The sequence below is a fragment of the Malurus melanocephalus genome, unplaced genomic scaffold (genome assembly GCF_030028575.1).
Source record: "Malurus melanocephalus ecotype Western Australia unplaced genomic scaffold, MMel_1.1 scaffold_0, whole genome shotgun sequence".
Lineage (NCBI taxonomy): Eukaryota > Metazoa > Chordata > Aves > Passeriformes > Maluridae > Malurus > Malurus melanocephalus.
The window spans coordinates 5,171,387-5,188,468 of NW_026623232.1; the positions used below are offsets into that span (position 1 = coordinate 5,171,387).

At 55.7% G+C, this 17,082-nt stretch overlaps 2 protein-coding genes across 4 annotated transcripts in view; both read right to left on the reverse strand.

Annotated features, from left to right (window-relative positions):
- Positions 1 to 856: 856 nt before the first annotated feature.
- RPS6KL1 (ribosomal protein S6 kinase like 1) lies at positions 857 to 8,163 on the reverse strand. The gene is made up of 10 exons (XM_057373520.1): positions 7,762 to 8,163; positions 7,340 to 7,461; positions 6,407 to 6,499; positions 5,561 to 5,608; positions 4,688 to 4,820; positions 3,180 to 4,088; positions 2,249 to 2,338; positions 2,013 to 2,095; positions 1,649 to 1,744; positions 857 to 1,531 (listed from the first exon to the last, which is right to left on the reverse strand). The coding sequence occupies exons 1-10, from the start codon at positions 7,997 to 7,999 to the stop codon at positions 1,421 to 1,423; spliced, it is 1,923 nt and encodes a 640-aa protein (XP_057229503.1). The 5' UTR covers positions 8,000 to 8,163; the 3' UTR covers positions 857 to 1,420.
- Positions 8,164 to 9,691: 1,528 nt separating this feature from the next.
- Positions 9,692 to 17,082, reverse strand: part of PGF (placental growth factor) — an 11,851-nt gene continuing 4,460 nt past the window's right edge. Inside the window, exons 1-7 of one of the 3 annotated variants that reach the window (XM_057373955.1) lie at positions 16,933 to 17,074; positions 16,724 to 16,763; positions 15,874 to 16,070; positions 14,340 to 14,416; positions 12,701 to 12,730; positions 12,552 to 12,614; positions 9,692 to 11,847 (exon numbers count right to left, since the gene is read on the reverse strand). In XM_057373955.1, the coding sequence (XP_057229938.1) occupies positions 11,826 to 11,847; positions 12,552 to 12,614; positions 12,701 to 12,730; positions 14,340 to 14,416; positions 15,874 to 16,070; positions 16,724 to 16,763; positions 16,933 to 16,998 (495 nt within the window). In that variant the 5' untranslated portion in view covers positions 16,999 to 17,074 and the 3' untranslated portion in view covers positions 9,692 to 11,825. Of the gene's footprint in view, positions 11,848 to 12,551; positions 12,615 to 12,700; positions 12,731 to 14,339; positions 14,417 to 15,873; positions 16,071 to 16,723; positions 16,764 to 16,932; positions 17,075 to 17,082 lie in introns of those variants that run through there. The other 2 variants (XM_057373867.1, XM_057373781.1) reach the window with 2 other exon arrangements.

The following is a 17,082-nucleotide window of genomic DNA, read 5'->3' on the forward strand; positions in this document are numbered from 1 at the left end:
CATTAGTGGTCAGCTCCCTGCTTAGTCCTCCAGTTTCTGCACAGCCATTGAGTCTGTACCTTTGCTGGCACAGGAGGTGAGTTGGTCTAGGGCTCTGCTTCCCTCTGCTGGAGGAGCACTCCTGCTGCTGCCCGAGAGGCAGGCTGATGCTGCAWGGTATTAGTGCTGAGGGCAAGCAAGAGCTGGAACCAACTAGCCCAAGAGAGGTGTCACTGGTACCAGTAAGTCCTTGCTMTTGGAGGTAAATGGGCAGTGTGAGGGAGTGCTGGGAGAGGAGGGCCAGAACTGCACTGCCACCATTGCAAGCTCATCCTTCAGCCTGTGGCTTTGACTTGCACAGCTGAGCACAGCAGCCTCTGCCTTGGGCTATCAGCAGACACAAATTTATGCCATTTTTCTTTCAGCCTGAATGTATGTCYAGTTGGCCTCCCTCGTTGGCTGTCAGAGTTCACTCCTTTAAACCCTTGCTGTTTGGTCCACCAGGGATGACCATGCTCAAAGCATGGGCACAAGGGCTGCTGTCCTGCCAGTGGAAAGGAGTACCCAGGCATGGGAGGCTTGAGCCTCAACAGGAAATGATGACAGAAGTCAAGGCTGGAAGAAAACCCAGGCATTCTGTGCACTTCTCCCACATCTGAGCTGCAGTCATACAGGTGTGGACACCTGAGGCTGTGAGGCAGACAGGAGCACAAGGGCAGAAGGCCAGRCAGTCATTGTTACCTTCTGGGATTTGGCTGCAGGAAGCTGATGGCTGGGAGTCACACCAGCCCAGGGTTCCCAGCCAGATTTGAGAAAAAGATTTGGGGCTTTCCCTTGCTCAGCATGCTTGGCCTAAACCTGGCTGGTGCAGCTCAGAAACAAAAGGACACTTCTCCAAGTGATAATTGAGTAGTTTATTTTTTTCAGAGGGGGAGAAGAGCAGAGAGCTCCCTCTTCTCTCACCCCTGCAGCAGGGATGACCCACAAGCACACATGCAGTCAGGGAGGGGCAGAGACCCTGGGCTCAGGCTCCAGCCAGCAGGGCCTGGAGGGGCTGCACTGAAAAGCCACAAAAAGTAACAGAGCAGGGGGGTCACTGTGGTAGCAGCAGAGAAAAAACAGGGAGGGAGTTCCAGGGCAGGATGCTGAGGTGAGCAAGGGATGTCCCAAGGAGGGGAACACCACCTATTCCTGGGATTGAGCACCCAGGTTCCTTTTCCTACCAGGGAGGACCTGGAGAAGACAGCCTGGCCCAGCCTGCTGCCTCCTCTTTGGAGATGTCAACAGAAGCAGAGACAGAAAGACACGTAAGGCTGCAAAACCTCAAGTGCGCCCCACCTCAGGGCAGGCCTTGAGGCAAACCTGCCCCAGAGTGTTACCTGGGGTCACAAGTGCCAGGGAGCAGTGTAGGGCCCAGCTCCCTGAAGGAAGATCAGCCTGCCTAGCCCACCAGCTTGTTCCATGGGACTGTGCTGAARAAGGAGTGAGACTTCAGCTTTGTTATGCCGCCTGCTCCAGAGCCCAAGCGCCGTTTTGGATTGTACTGCAGGAGCTGCAGAGGAAAGCAATGGAACAGGAGATGGGGACACTGGAAAAGGTACCCAGGCTGGACTCTGCCTTTCCCCAGCCTCTAGTACCATTCTCCCCSCTATCCATCCAAGCCCCTCACCTCAGTGAGCAGCGATGTAGCAGCCAGGCTGAGGCCCTCTGGCAGATGCAGCTGGGTGTGAGGCTGAATCCCTGATGGATGGTTTTGGGACAGTGGCTGCAARAGGCAGAGGGCGGTGGGTAAGCAGAGGCACTGACGAAGGTAGGAGCACTCTGTTGAGTCTTCATTGTTACAGAACCTCAGCCCTACACAGAATTTAAAAGCCAGGGCCCTTAACATTCAAGAGACAATCCACAGGCACTGGGAATCGCACAACTAAACCAAACTGGCCAAGCCCTGAGGTACCAGCAGGGCAAGGCACCCTCCCAGCCCTACACAGCCTCCTCCTCCCCTGCCCTTCTTGCACAGCTCTTCAGCCTCTTACCACTCCTGTCAGCAACTCATACAAGAGAGAGCCAAAGCTCCAGCAGTCAGCTGCTTCAGTGGGCTCCGTGATCCCCCCCACTTCTGCAGAAAGAGACAGAAAGGGGTTAGACCTGGAGGCAGGGACCACCAGTGGCCACACTGTGCTGGGCAGATCTCACTGCCTACCGAAGCCCCCTCACTCCAGTTGGTGTGCCTGGGCAGAGAGTTGTAGAAGCCAGGGGACACATCCCTTACCTGGAGCGCTGTACAGCTCTTCCCGTGCCTGGCTGCAGTACTGGGGCTCCACTTCTGTCCAYTGGCCAAAGAAGGTGAGACGGACATGTCCTGCAGAACATCACCAGAGTCAAAAGCAGGGAGGTTAGGACAAAACTAGGGACTTTGGTCATAGCACGAAGCCAAGCCATATCCCTTCTGCTGGCAATAGCCAGGGCACTGGGCCCCTATCATGCCCTGAACACAGAGGCGCTGTGCATGTCCTAGCACCACTCCACCCCCCAGCCTCCCTGTGCTTGCCCGAAATGCCCARCAGGCATTTGGAGCTAGTGAGACTGCTTAGGTGGGCTCCAAGCTCACAGATCTCGATGCAGGCTCTGGTGAGGAAAGAAGTACTTTTAAAGGAGAAGTGTGGGGAGGAGGTTAGCTTTCTCATTGCAAAACTCTCTGCATTTTTCTTTTCTCAAGCAATTTGTAGCTCTCCAATTTGTCCAAGATTTTGCCAGCTGGGCAGGGACTTGCACTGACAGCAGTACCCATGGCTCAGAGGGATGGGACGGCTGCAGAACACCTCCAGCAGGCAGTTACTATAAGCAGGGGAAAACTAACYGTGAGTCCCACAAACCTCAGGCACAGTTCAGCTGGTTTCACCTTCCCCATGCTGGGATTTCCCAGGCAGCCAACTCCCAAGCGGGAGCAGTGGCAATGCATTTCTGTGGCTATGGCCCTTGACTCTCCTGCTGCAGAGCCATTTYTTGTAATACGCACTTGGAAAACTTAAGTGAAATCACACTTTCCAATTTCAGAAATATCCAAACCTTCCCAGACTCCCACCCTCCTCCAAAGCCAACTCAAKAAATTCCACATCTTCTGGAAACGGGGCAAGCAGTCATCTCCCAGTTGAGAGACCATCTTCCTTGTCCTTGGGGCAGCAGCACGAGGCATTACCTACCAGCTGCATCAAGCAGCAGGTTCCTGGGGTTGAGGTCCCGGCACAATACACCCTGTTGGTGAAGTCCCTCTAAGGCCAGGAGGATTTCTGCTGCCCACAGCTGCACCTGCTCCTCCTTTACAGCCCACGCTCTCCGGCTGTGCCCATGGGAACCCAAAGCCTTGCATTGTCCCAATGGTGGCTGTTTGCTGAGCCGGCCGCAGGTCAGGCTTGCTCCCGGTGAGGGCTCCCTCGTGGCTGGGTCAGGCACACAGGATTTGCTGGAGCTGGACAGGGCAACACCTGCAGGAAGCTGCCTCTCAGCCAAGGTCAGGAGGGGCTGAGCCTGGGAAGCCGCAGACACTTTCTGAGCTGGCAGTCGCCCTGCCCCTGGCTGGCCCCCTCTCACAGTCTTTGGTACAGGGAYGAGTCCCCGAGGAAGCTTGGGGCTTTGTTGTGAGGCTGTTCTCTCAGATTTGCAGTTTGCACCACTGGTTAGATCRTTCCATGGGTAGATAACCAGGCCCTGGGTGGCCAGGTGGCCAGGACATTTGGCTGACGCTGCTGGGAAATGGTCCACACCACCAGACACAGCCTGTGTCACACTCAGATCCTGTCCCCCAGATGCAGCTCTCATGYCACCAGCAGGAGCCAGGAGAAGCTGGCAGAGGTTCCCTGAGCCAGAGTCTGTAGGGTGAGGGGACTGCTCCTGAGGGAGTGAGGCATCAGCATTTCCCAATATTTGGTAGTTCACAGAGCCTGGGAGGCCACTTCCTATCCAGGCAGGGGAGATGGATACTTGGCTGCCTTCCTGGGAGTTTCCCACACCATCTTCTGTACCATGGTCCCTCAGGGTGTGAATGGTGTTTGAATCAGCAGAGTCCTGCTGGACACAGTACTTGGAGCGGACGTGAGACCACAGTGTCTCCCCTGGAAAGCAGAAAGGAGAACAAGTGACGAGGCACAAAGTATCCCTGGTTAGCCCACGATGGACACGGCCCATTCAGGCACAGGCCAAGGCCCACACAGTGGGGATGTGATTGAGCGCCATTGATCTCCCCAGCAGCAAAGCTCAAGTCCATGCAGGATACACCCCTGCCCAACAAGCGCACTGTGCCCAGTGCCACACCTCCCCCAGGACCTAGTACACGTAAGTCTCATTCCCTCCTCCTTTAGCAGCCCTCTCCCCGTTCTGCAGTCTCCTTGATCCCAGTTCTGCCACTTCCACGTCACAGAAAAGCCACATTTTCACAGATACTCCTGATCTCACTGCCATCCCCACTTTCCTGAAAGCCTTTCTGTCGTGTGTGACAGAGATGCCAGAGAGCTCTCTGGCCTGCATGGCACAGGCCCCTGGGTCAGCACAAGCTCTGATACCTACCACACCTCTATGAAGAAGGTATCTTGCACTATCACTATAAAAAATAGTCCCAAAACAGTAAAAGAAACATCGTTCAGATTTTAAAGAAAGGAAGGTTAAGGATAAACAAGATGCATCACGGATGGAAGGCAAGGCTGTTCTCACTCACCCTCCACGTGCTCCAGATGAAGGAAGATGGAGTCCTCACTCACATAGTAGCACAACAGCTTGACCATGAAGGGGACCCCATGAGGGATGATGGTCTGTCGCTCACGGGTCTCAACGTGGGATTTGGGGAGGCTCTGAAGAGGTACAGGTGGGTGTTACAGCCTGGTAGGGACTTGAACTCCCTGCAACCTGGCAGCTGGCAGGGCTGGAGGCCAGCCAGTGGGGAGTTTGCCTTCTGCCAAGCGCCATGGCTGCTCCCGTGTCACCTGCAATGGAGCTCCCTGTCTGTGCAAACCTGCAGCTCAGAGGGAGTCTGTCAGTGCCCAGCACCCAGCTGTGATAAGGCAGTGCTCTGCAAAGCTCTGCCAAGGCAGGGCACTCCCCATCCATACTGTGGGACCTGGAGGGCACGGCTGGTCCAGAGCAGGGACTCCTATGCAACCACCCTGCTCCCTTCAGGCAGGAACCTGCCATCCAAGCCTTTTCCTCTTCCCCTGGAACAGATGCTTCTCCCTCTCATGCCAGMTCCTTCTTGTCCCGTTACTGAAGTCCCTCACTGTTAGTTCCAAGGGCACTGAAAAATACTCCAGGACTTGTACAGAGCTCATTTCACCCACAACTTGTTTCAAGAGCAGACCCAGATTAACATGGGCTTGAATCATTACAAGTCAGAGAAACGGACAACCAAGAACCAATTCTTTTCTGATCACAGAGGATGGCTGAGGCAGCCAAAATATTTTTGAACCATGAACTTCCTCCAGCACCTCTGACAGCTGCTATTTTTTGATCCTGTCATCTGCCCCAGCCATCTGCTTGGACAAGGTGGCCCCGGCCTCAGAGGGAGAAGCAGAAAGATGAAACTGAAAACGCTCACCTTGAGTATAAAGGTCTCCCCAGTGGCTGGATCCTGGACAATCTGCACCTGGGACAGTACACACAGTACTGGTCAAAATCAGTGACCCAATACACAGCCTACAGGAATGACCCAAAGGACTCAGCCCTGGAACTGAAACAAATTCCCACCCAGCTGGAGGAGTTTGGTGGGGCTCAGACCTCTACTCTTGAAAGACAAAACACAAGTTATTAGCAAGGCAATAGCCGTGCAGCCAGGAAGCAGAAAATTAATTAAATCAAGAGAGGGCTCCCATGTCAGTTTTGCTTCCTTCACACTGAAAGGTTTCACATTGCTCTTTCTGGGCTCAAACCTGGGCCCCAGCAGGACAGGAGGATCACATGAGTCTTGACAAATCGCRATGTGCAAACGGCAGTGGAGAGCAACGTGCAGTGTGTGTGTGGGTACAGTAAGCCTGGAATCTTCACTCCAAGATAATGAACTTCTAACTAGTTTATTCATCCAGATAGCTCAGCTTCTGCTGAAGTCTAGATTATCCACCGGGGTCCACCATCAGGGCACCAGGGCATCAAGCATGATTCCATATGTGGGAAAGAACCAGATACATAAACCACCCTGTAAMTATCTTGGGAGCTCTGGTAAGCAAAAGTAACAGGGACATTAAGAGATTTCCCARGTAACTCCCTAAGGGGTCTTGAATCCTCTCCTGTGAATTTTTCTTAGTGGGAATGGTGTGGATGGATACCCCAATGTTGCTTGATGGATGTGCTGAGGGCTGTCACCCTCATTCCAGCTGCTAGGACCCTCCAGCTTAGCTCCTTTTGGTCCAGCCCCAGCCTCACCCTCATCTCCAGGTGAAGTCATTACCTTATCAATCACTCCCACAACCTTACACCGTCTCAGGTTCTCCACTGCCGAGCTCAGTGTCCTGATTGGCCGGAAGCGCAGGCTGCTGTAGCCCTGCAAGGTGATAAGAGAAGATGAAGGGCTAAGAAACGCTGCTGTTCTTGACAGTGGGTGAAAAAAGTCCCTGCATTTTCCAGAGAAGGCAGCAATACTGCCCACCTGGTCAACATGCAGATTCAACACTCCAATGGCCATGATTCATTTCTAACAACAGATGGACCATTTTCTTGGCCAACCCCTGAATTTCTACATATTTTAGGGAATGCTTGCAYTTGCAGCTGAGGTAAAAATCACAACAAAATTTGTAGCTAGACCTGAACTGATTCAACACTAAGGGGATCTGTATGGAAGGTAGTTGTCTTTCTCCCCACATTCTTCCCACTAGGCTCTGATCCTGCCCTGCCTCATTTCCTTCTTCCTTCTTCAACCACATCCTTCCCACAATGCAGAAAGCAGCCACTGTCTTTGGTTCCCATACAGATGGGAACAGTGACAGGGAAGATGACATTTTTAACATTTGACAGAATGGTTCCTTGCAGTGGCTTCAGTGTCCACAAAAATGTCCAAATTCACTACGGTGGCAGCAAGCTAAGCTTACACACATTGGATGGTGGGGTCCTGGAAGCACCCTAGGCAACCTGGGCCCACCTCAGCTCCTTGATCAAGGCAGAGCACAGCGCTGCCAGCTCCCTTGCAGACACTGGCCGGTCAGGACACTCTGCAGCTTGATGTGCCTGCCATTTTCTCRACACCATCTTAGTGTGGCATCTGGCAGAGGCGGACAAGGAGGGCCACCGGGGCTGCTTTATCTGTGTGTCCACATTCCCACATCCGCTTCCCAGTGTCACAGAGCCGCAGCCATCCCACCCGTGCCGCCCCACGCCAGCCCCTCACCGTGGCAGTGGTGTTGCCACCCCCCACCCGCTGGAGGTGGCAATTGAAGATTTCCTCGGCACGCCGCAGGTACTGTGTGATCTTCCTCTTCACGGCCTCTCGACGCTCCTTGTTGGGGTCAACTGCAGTCGGTGCAAAGGGYGGCTGTGAGGTGTCTGGCACTCACCGAAGGGATACCCTGGCCACAGTCGCCAGGGGGCTGCCCCAGCCCCTCATCCTTCTCCCGGTAGGGATGCACTCCCTGGATAGATGCCCCAATGCCCTCACCACACACCCTGGAGGGATTTCCCCATCCCATTGTCATTCTCTGTGGAGGGATACCCTGSCCCCCTCACGCAACTCCCGATATGAGAGCTCTGGTCCCTTGGCTGGTGCTCCCGGAGGGCGGCCCCGGTCCCCCGCCCCCGGTGGGCCGCACACACCCTGCACGCCGCGGAGCAGCACGTCCACGCCGTTCTGGTAGTGGTTGAAGGCCTCCTCGTAGTCCTCGCTGACGTCCCGCTCCAGCGCCAGCCGCAGCTGCCGCGCCGCCTCCACCAGGTAATCCCGGCGCCCGCCGCCCTCGGGCCCCGCCGGGCCCACTCGACCCCGCAGCTGGCCCAGGTAGACGCGGGCCTGCGCCAGCGCCCGGGAGCAGGGCTCGGCCTCCGCCCGGCTCATGGCCCTGCGCCCGGGATACCGGCAACGGGGCTGCCAGGTCAGCCAGGCCACGACGCACGCCTCGGCCCCTTCGCTTACCGGCACGGCCCCGCCACCCCCGCGGCCCGCACCTGGGCAGCGCCGCCGCCAGCAGCCAGCATCCCCGGCGCCGCCGGGCGGGGCGGCAGGGGCGCGGCGGGGGCGGGCGGCGCTGATTGGCCACGGATGAGATCATCATCATCATCATCATCATCATCATCATCATCATCATCATCATCATCGTCAACGTCAACGTCAACATCATCATCATCGTCATCCTCATCGCCCCCCGCGGGGTCCGTGCCCGGGTCCCCCCGCCGCGGTCCCGCCCCCGCCCCAGAAAGGCGCTCCACCGCTCCGTTAACGCGCGATGAGCGCCGTCGCTCCACTAGCTTTATTGTCATCGTTACTCACCATTAATTGCCCTTAATTAACCAAGCTCCCGTTCATTAAGTGCTGCCTTTGCTGCCTCCCATAAAGCGCAATTAGCTGTGTTTTAATTAGCCTTTGTCTCTGCCGGCCGCCCAAGGGGCGCACCCGCTCCCACAGCTCCCCGCTGCCACAGTTGAGGTGGTGGGTGTCGTGTCACTTCATCATGGCCAGCCCTGGGTAATCCGGTTCTTCCCGATTTCATCTTTCAAGCGGGTTCTGTTGGCTCTCACACTGGGCTCTTAGCCAGCCCTTCTGCCAGCTCTTGCAGACTCATTGGATTTTATGAACTTATTTCAAATGTACAGAACAGGGAACATCAGCACAAATTTATTAATGTGCCACAAAGTGACAACGTAGTCAAGATCCCAGCTGGTGGTTAACAAATGCTTTGTAAGTGGAAAATATTGGTCTTTGGCTTATCCTACAAACATGTATTCCTGGCCTTCTGGCCTGGCTTTTTCTTGGAAGACCAAGAGGTCTTGCAGGGCCTGCTAGATCATTGCATTTACTAGCAAAGGAGATTTGCTGAACCAGAAGTGTTCAGGTGGTTACTGCTCAGGCCAATTGGTTTGCTGTGTCTGTGGGATGGTTGGTCCCAGATTAAATAACTGCCTTATCAGAGGGGTGGCAAGAGACCTGCAAAGGGAGGAGGGCTGTAATKAAATCTAAGAGATAGCGTTAGAAAAACGGTAAGATTGTTTGGGAAGAGAGAGGCACCTGCATCTTCGTYCACCCCTTGCTAACCTACAGACGTGTCCCATTGCAACAGGCAAACTTCATGAGAATGCAAAAGACTTGTAAGTCACAAATGAGAAGTTAGGACCTCAGTACTTCTTCAATTTCATGGAGACATGTGGGAGACACTGCTTGGAGGCAGCACTGATGGCATCCTATGATCAGGGAGACCGGAGGTTACCAGCAAAGTTTTAACATCAGGCCTTCATCAGCTACAATGCTACATCTGTGGGCTGATCTCCACAACACCTTTACACTTATTTCCCAAAAAACATAATATTTTGTTCCTGGGGCATAAGGGTGCTTTATGTTTTGTCTCCCTATAACTATCCTCCAAAATCACCTTACTGCAGCTCTGACTCCTAAAGCTTTATTAAACAAACCTTTGCTCTCTTAGGCAGGAAGACATAGGGAGCCCAGGGACGCTGATAACCCAGTGATGTGCTGCTCCCATGGGACAGCTGCCTGTCTGCAAGGGGTACAAGTAATCCTAGTCATTAGTCTTGATAAATTTATTTTTATTAATTAACATACTTAGATTTATGTAACTTCCTTTTTTAAAGGTTTAATACTACAGGGGTTTTAAAAACACTACAGAAACCGTCACAGACACCCTCAAGCACTGCACACAGTTCTCCTTGGCCTCAGGGCACAACCAGCAAGGCAGAAATGGCACACAGTAACAGGGAAAGCCTGTGTGGACCAGGACAGGACACCACACGGTCCACACAGACTCTGAGTGATGTGGGAAGAGGAGCAGTGAGTTCCCCTCATCCATGAGGTAGTGAAGGAGGAACTTCATGGGCCACTGTTGAGGGAAAGCCCATGTAGGCTGTGTCCCAGGATACYGTGAATGCCAGAACTGGAAATGGGATCCAAAAGGGATCCAGCAAGCTCCTGAAGGATATGCCCAGCTGCAAAGGTACAACTCACCAAGTCCATTCCCTGCTACAATGGTGGCAGTATGGAGGCTCACATCACCTCAACACTCACTGCCAGCTTTCCCTGACAGGGATCTGGCCTGTCCCCATGTCCTTCTGCCAGCCTGAGTCAATGCCAACRTTATGGCTTAGAGAGTCATAATGTAACCCCTGTTACAGGCAGTGGACCCCACCTCCTGCTACTTTAGGCTCCTCACTTGTTCCTCAGAGCCGGATAAACCACAGGTCTCATCATTTAAGGGTAACTTCGAAGCCTTTGCCGACCTTTGGTCTTTTGTTTGAAGCTTTCAAGAATGATCCTTGATTTTGTTTTAACCTGGTGCTGGGGTGCCCACAAACATACTGTTTCCAGCTCACCCCTAGGGTTTCCAGCCATATGCACTGCCCCAGGATATGGCCAGCATGGGATGCATTTGGCAGACAGCCCCAGACTCCCTGCAGTAGGGGTCGGAACAGAGACAGGAAAAACCCCAGAAGTACTGCTTAAAGCATGGAAAACCAGGGCTGTGACTTCCCATTGAACCTGGGCAGAGAACTGGCTGAGTGGGAAAGCAGGAAACAGCAATATCCACAGCCACCTTGATGAGAGCCACCAGCTCCTTATACCCCAAAGGTATTCTCAGTCAGGGATGGGGCCTGGCCCCATGTCAGGTAAACGAGCCTCTGTGGGGTGTTTCCTGACTGGCAAGGCACTTAGGGCCCCCCACCACCCTAAACTTTGCATCAGCCCTGCCAGGAAGGACAGGACACTGAGCCAGACATTTGGACTGGGGTGAGAGCAGGATGAGGATGTGAASAGGGAGAGGTACCAGTCCCACACTGTAGTGTGACGGAGAAGGGCAGTTCCCACAAGAGTGTCCCAAATGAACTCCAGCACGTGAGTAGCCCCCAGCCTGGGGATGGACCTGCTGGTTGCCTCTCCAGCCTGACACCAAGGGCAGTCGCTTGGGTGCTGAGGATTGGTGACGGGGACAGGCCCTGCGTCACCACCCTCCTCCAGCCCGAGTAGGCGCCCATAGGGAAGTTCCCTGCCTGTAGCTGTTGGAAAGCAGACAGGAGTGCTCACACTGCCAGCTCCCACGTCTGACCAGCTTCTATTGTGCAGGGCAAAGCTGGGATGTGGTTGTGAATGCACGAGGAGCCCAGTTCCCTTGTGTTCCCCACCAGAACAGCTTCCCAGGCAAGCTCCCTGGCACCTGCCTGGGCTGCCCCGTGCCAGAGCTGGGATGGATGCAGCCCTGCAGCCTTGACTTCCCCAGATTTCCTTCCTCCCCAGCCGCAGAGCACTGGCAGGACAGAGAAGATTTGCAGCTGCAGGCCTGTGAGCCATCTCCACTCGATTCCACATCATGCTGTACTTCCCAGCCAGTTCCAGCAGCACATCCACCAGCTCTGCTCCTCGTTGCCCCCACAATGTCTCAAACACCAACACACTGCATGAGTTCCTCATCTTCAGCTCTAGGCCAGATCATAGATCCTTTTGTCCTGCTGCCARTGGGGCATATGGGGCAAAGGAGTCTTTGGCTCCAGGCCGTGTTCCCAGCAGGGCCACCCAAGAGTGCAGGCAGCTCTTCCATGCCGGAGTCCTGCTCCCCACTGTGGCTTGGAGGGACATGACTCCACAAGTGTCCCAGGCTGGGGGGGAAAGGCAGCTGGCTCAAACCCAGGCAGCAGGGGCGAGGCTGGGGGCAGGGCAGAGGCTACCTGCGTGGTGTGCCACATCTGCAAAGAGAGCACGGCATGGGGTGAGCACTCCCAGCCTCATCTGCTCTGCCCCAGATCCCCTTCTCTGTGCCTGGCCCCTCTGACACAGAACTGCAGGGGCAGAGAGTGCAGGCAGCCTCTTCATGGGGAGGAATGAGGGTGATGGGGATGGTGCTGGCCCAACAGCAAGCTTCATACAAAAGGGGGAAATGCTAGAGGAAAGTGACAGCCACAGGTGTCATACCTCAAAAGTGCCCACAAAGAGTCCAGCTTGCGCTGTTACAGCAAGCAGTGTGAGAAAGTGAGATAAAGGACAGAAAGAGTAGAGTAGCCCAAACAACAATCAGTCAAGRACAGCAGTAAGAACACAGCTGGCAGCAAGATGAGGCTGAAACTGGAAATTCTTGGTCCAGGAAACCCAGGATGGTCTGTGATGGCAATAGAGCTAAGCACCATCAAGTCATGCAGTCCATCCATGCATCCCTATTCTGCCCAGCTTTGAGCTGCTGAGCCTGGAGGCTACCAAGTGCCTAYTGAGCCTCCAGTAAAAGGCCAGTTTCCCCACAGCTACCCACTGTCATCTCCTGCTTTCTTCTGCATCTGCTCTGCACAAACCCTTCACTGCTCACAGTGTCAGCAAAGATCTAAATGCTTAATGAAGATGCTCATCCTCAAGGAAATTAACCCAGAAAACACCACCCATACCTGCCCTGSTCACTTACAGTTCGCAGTCTTTCCGTCCCTTCCTGTCTTGTCTTCTCTTACCTCGGCCTTTGGACCTCCTCCTTCAAAAGGAAAAGTACCATGAGAAGGGCTGATGTGTGGGAGACCTACAGTCCCAGCCAGTAACAACACCCCTGATGTCACTTACCTTCCCAACCTCATCAGGTCCTGCCGGGGCCTGCAGAGGGGGAAAAAGACAAAGTGCAGTGGTTATTGGGCAGTGCTGCATGTTGAGCTGCAGGAGGTGGTCCACTGACATGCCCCAGTGCACAGCACCATCTACCTGTGATCATTCATKCTTAAAACAGACCCAATGTCACTTCTCTTGACCATATCAACTCCTCAGTCAGGAGCTGATCACAGCAGGCAAAGAGGAGGCAGGGACAGCAAAGGGGCTGCTCAGCTTGGGTGACTACCCTGGGGATGTGACGTTTTGCCAGTGAGGCTGGGAAGGGCAAGTTCAGTCTTAGCTGCTCTCACTGACAGCTTTCAAATGCTGTGGTTAAACAAGATGCAACATCCTGAGTAACAAACGTGGGGATTTGCTTCAAAGCCTCAGTAGTGGTTCTCAGCCATGACATACCCCCCTTAGGGTTCACAGCCAGGACATCTACCACGCCTACATTAAACTACAAAAGGGAGCGATGTACTGGTGTGGAAAGCGGCTTAGGGAGAAGCCAAAAACTGCTGCAGAAGGCAGCCTGCACAAGTGCTCATTGGAGATCCCCTGGGAGTTACCCTAGGTAGGAAAACCACAAAAGGCTTAGGAAATTCCCTGCATGGAAAATGGCTGGAAGTGGAGAAGGAGGCAAGCAAAACATGTGCTTCTTCCCACTCCCCTTCCTGCATCCACTGACAGACACTCCAGAGGCAGCGGGGAGCTGGATCTGCTCCAGTACAGCTGTTCATACAACTGCAGGGGAATACCAACCCAGGGATCCTCAGGCTCTTCTTCCAGGCAAGGATCATGTCTAATGGCTGCTCAGCAGGACACTCATCCCCCAATTTTTGCAATACTAAATCACCCTCGGATAATGATGGAGAGTGATTACCAGGACACCCATTCAAGAAATGCTGGAGAATCTCTATAGCAGGGACCAGCTGCAGGCAGCACTGGAGCTGCTCCCACAGCRTTGCAGTCCTCAGGCAGAGGCCCCATCCTGCTTTCCAGACTTTCACCACTTTTGGGACACGGTGAGCACCCCAAGGGGTTGATTAGGAGTCTGTGACAGGTTGGTGCTGCACATCCATTCCAGGTCACCACTGCGTATCCAGGCCTGGTTGGCACTGTGTTTTAAGCTCTCATTTGTTGGTTTGGATGTAAACCTCTGCTTCCCAGCAGACCACCTGAAATGGTGGCCCAAGACCCAGCTATTGAGCTTTCTCTTTGGGCCGTGGTCACACTCAGGCATGCCAAGCCATGGAGCTCCCTCGGACGTGCTGTCACACACGAAACACATGCCTCAGAGCCACCAGCCTTGCTCCATTACCCATCCTCTGGCTAGAGGAGCATACATCAGGCATGCCAAGGCAGCTGCAGGGATGGGGAGCACAGCCCCGCAGATGGTGYGTGGTGCCCGGCCCGTCTGCACAATGCCATGTGTCCCCTTGGCTGCGGGGAGATGTGCCACAGCCTGCAGTGGAACAAGGGCCAAAAGCACCAGAAAACCCAGTGCAAAGACAGTGAAAAGGGGTCCCAGCACAGGCAGGGTGCCCACAGCGCATCCCTGATCCACACACAGGGTGAGATGCCAGGGCTGCTCTCGCTGGAGCCCTGGAGTCCCTACCTGCACTCGCACTGCTTGTGCTCTGTGAACGCCATCTCCACGTAGGGCGCCTCCCCGTTCGGCTTTATCTTCAGGAGCTGAAAGAGGAGCAAAGGTTACTTCCCAGGCAGCGGCAGGAGGGGGCTGGAAGGGCTCCTGCGCCACTGCCTTGCCACCCCAGCCTCTTGGGAAGATGCATGTCTAACCTGTTCCTCGGGACCTCCAACAACAGAGACTCCACCTCCACAYGTAGGCAGCACCGGCCAGGCCCAGCTGCTCCAGCAGATTGGGACGCTCTGCTAATGCCGCCCCACGTCTTCAGAGCTTTAGTTTAAGTCCCATGGTCTTGGGATTTCCCAGCCTCAGAAAATATTTTTCAGTCTCTGCCTTTCTGGAGAGCTTTCGCATATTTGACCACTTTGCACATCTCCCTTCTCTGACAGAAATATCCTCCCAGTCATGCTTTCCAGACCAGTCCCATTGCTGCTGTCTCCTCCTGAACCCCTTTCTTACAGCGCTGAGTGGGAATTAACTGGAGTCAGTAGCACAGTGCCTCTCCAGTCCAGGGGTACACGATTTACCCTGTCATGTGTCACTCCACAGCCCAGYCCAAAGTTCAGGTTGGACCTCCAAGGGCCTCACAGGGTATGTTCATCACTGGTGTGATCCACACTAGCCCCTGCAGAACTGTCTGTGCACAGCAGCAGAATCCCTCCCATAGAGGGAGACCTGTGCTTGGGSAACTGCCTCCTGCTCAGGCCAGGCTTTTGATCCACCTCAGCCAAGAGTTTTTGGAAGCTGCCATCCTGCCTTCCAACACACTTTCAACCCTGGAGGGACCAAAATCACCGGTGAGTTATTCCAGGCACTCCCTAGTCCATCATCCATAACAAAGCAGAGCTTTTCCCTGCTCYCTGCAGCATCAGCAGGTTGATCTGAGGCAGCTCAGTGAAAGGGCTCCAGTGTGAGGACAACTGCTACTTGGTACATGGGGAAGAGTAGAATGGCCCAGGATCTCCCACCCACATCTCATAGCTCACATAGTGGCAACTGAAAATGCAGCTGGCTCAGCCCTTCATGCTCACCATGCCCCAGCGTGGCACTGTCAGCACTACCCCAAGCATCACCTGACACAGGGGAGTCTCACTCCTCCCTTTCAAGATTCAAGAGATTCGGGATTCAAAAGCCGCACCTGCTTTGTCCCAGCRGGCAGACATGGGCAACTGGAACACCCCCCAAACCCCACAGCAGGACAGGAAAGGTCTGGAACGATGACAGCAATGAGCAAGACAGACCACACAGAGAGAAGTCCGGGAAGCAGGGAGTGAGGCCAGCACCACCAGGGGTGACTCCTGGCCTCAGAGGCAAGCCCAAAGAGCAGGCAGAGGGACCCTACTGGCTTGGCATGCTTTTGAGCAGTTCTAAGTCCTCTCCCTTGCTAGCCACACTGCTCCAATGTCTACAGGACGCAAAGCTGCAAGTTCACCTTCCCGGCGCTTGATGCGCAGCCCACAACCCCCCRGCACAGCCACGGCCCCGCAGCAGCMGCACGTACCTGCATGGTGACCGTGCTTGTCTCCACGGGGACACAGTGGAGACCCTCGTCCCCACAACAGCCTCCACAGCGCTGCAGGGAGACGCAGGAGGGTCTGAAAATGTACTCCACCTCGTTGGGGAATTCGGTAATGACGTCCACCAGCTGCTCCAGAGGCCGACAGAAACTACGATTCCAGATCTCCCGAAAGGTCAGGACTGCAAGAGAGAAGGGCAGGGGATCTAAGGAAGCGCCCAGAGAGGCAGAGCCCGGCCGGGCAGCTGCCAGGGCAGGTGCAGCAGCCGCGGTGGGTCCCGCAGCCATCACAGGGGCACAGGGATGCAAAGGACCCCCTTGTGCTCCCAGTAAGTCCTGCAGGATACTGTGCGCATCATTGTGCGGGGGCTCACACAGTCACCCCGATAGGTTCCTTCTCCCTCTGCCCGGCAGCTCAGTCTCTAGCCCAGGCACTCCGCTCACCTCCGCCGCGAAGGGGCTCCCCAGCTCCTCGAACCTCCCTCGGGCAGACAGCCGCCCCCTGAGGCTTTYCAGCAGGGAGAACTGAAGCGGAGTGCTCCCCTCCGTGACCCCGCACGCCGGCACCGGAGGGGCGACAGTTCAGGGATAGGGCTGCGCTCCGCTSCGGTCCGCAGCCGTGCCCGGTGCCGCAAGCGCCCGGGGCGGGCAGGGGGAATCGAGTTGCTCCGAGCCTCGGCGCAGCTCCCCGCTGCCACCCCGGTTGTCGCCGCGGGGCTCCGGAGGTAACACAACCCCGGGTGGCACCGAATGTGCCCCAGCTCTGCGCGAAGCCCTCCCTGGGTTGCCGCCCCCTCCCAGCCAGAGCACCGGCTGCCGCCCAGGGTCAACTCACCGGGCGACTCCGCGCTGGCGGTCCCCCGTTCCTCCAGGGCCTGCAGGGAGGGAAAGGCGAGCGCTGGCGGGGCGGAACGGGGCGACCCGCCGCCGCCCCCCGCCCAGCGCCGGGAGGAGCTGTCCCGGCCGTCACGGCCACCCGGGGCAGCGACACCGGGAGACCGGGCTGCTCCCGCTCCGACCCCCCTCCCGCCCCTCAGCTCTCACCGGGGCGGGCGGTGCCCCCAGCGTCCCGGCCACCAGCAACCGCAGAAAGGCGCCGAGCAGCCGCATCGCCGCTCCCGCCGCCCCGGCACCAACTCGGCGCCGCCGCTACCGCCCTGCCGCCCCCGGCATGCCGCCCCGCCGCCGGGCCAC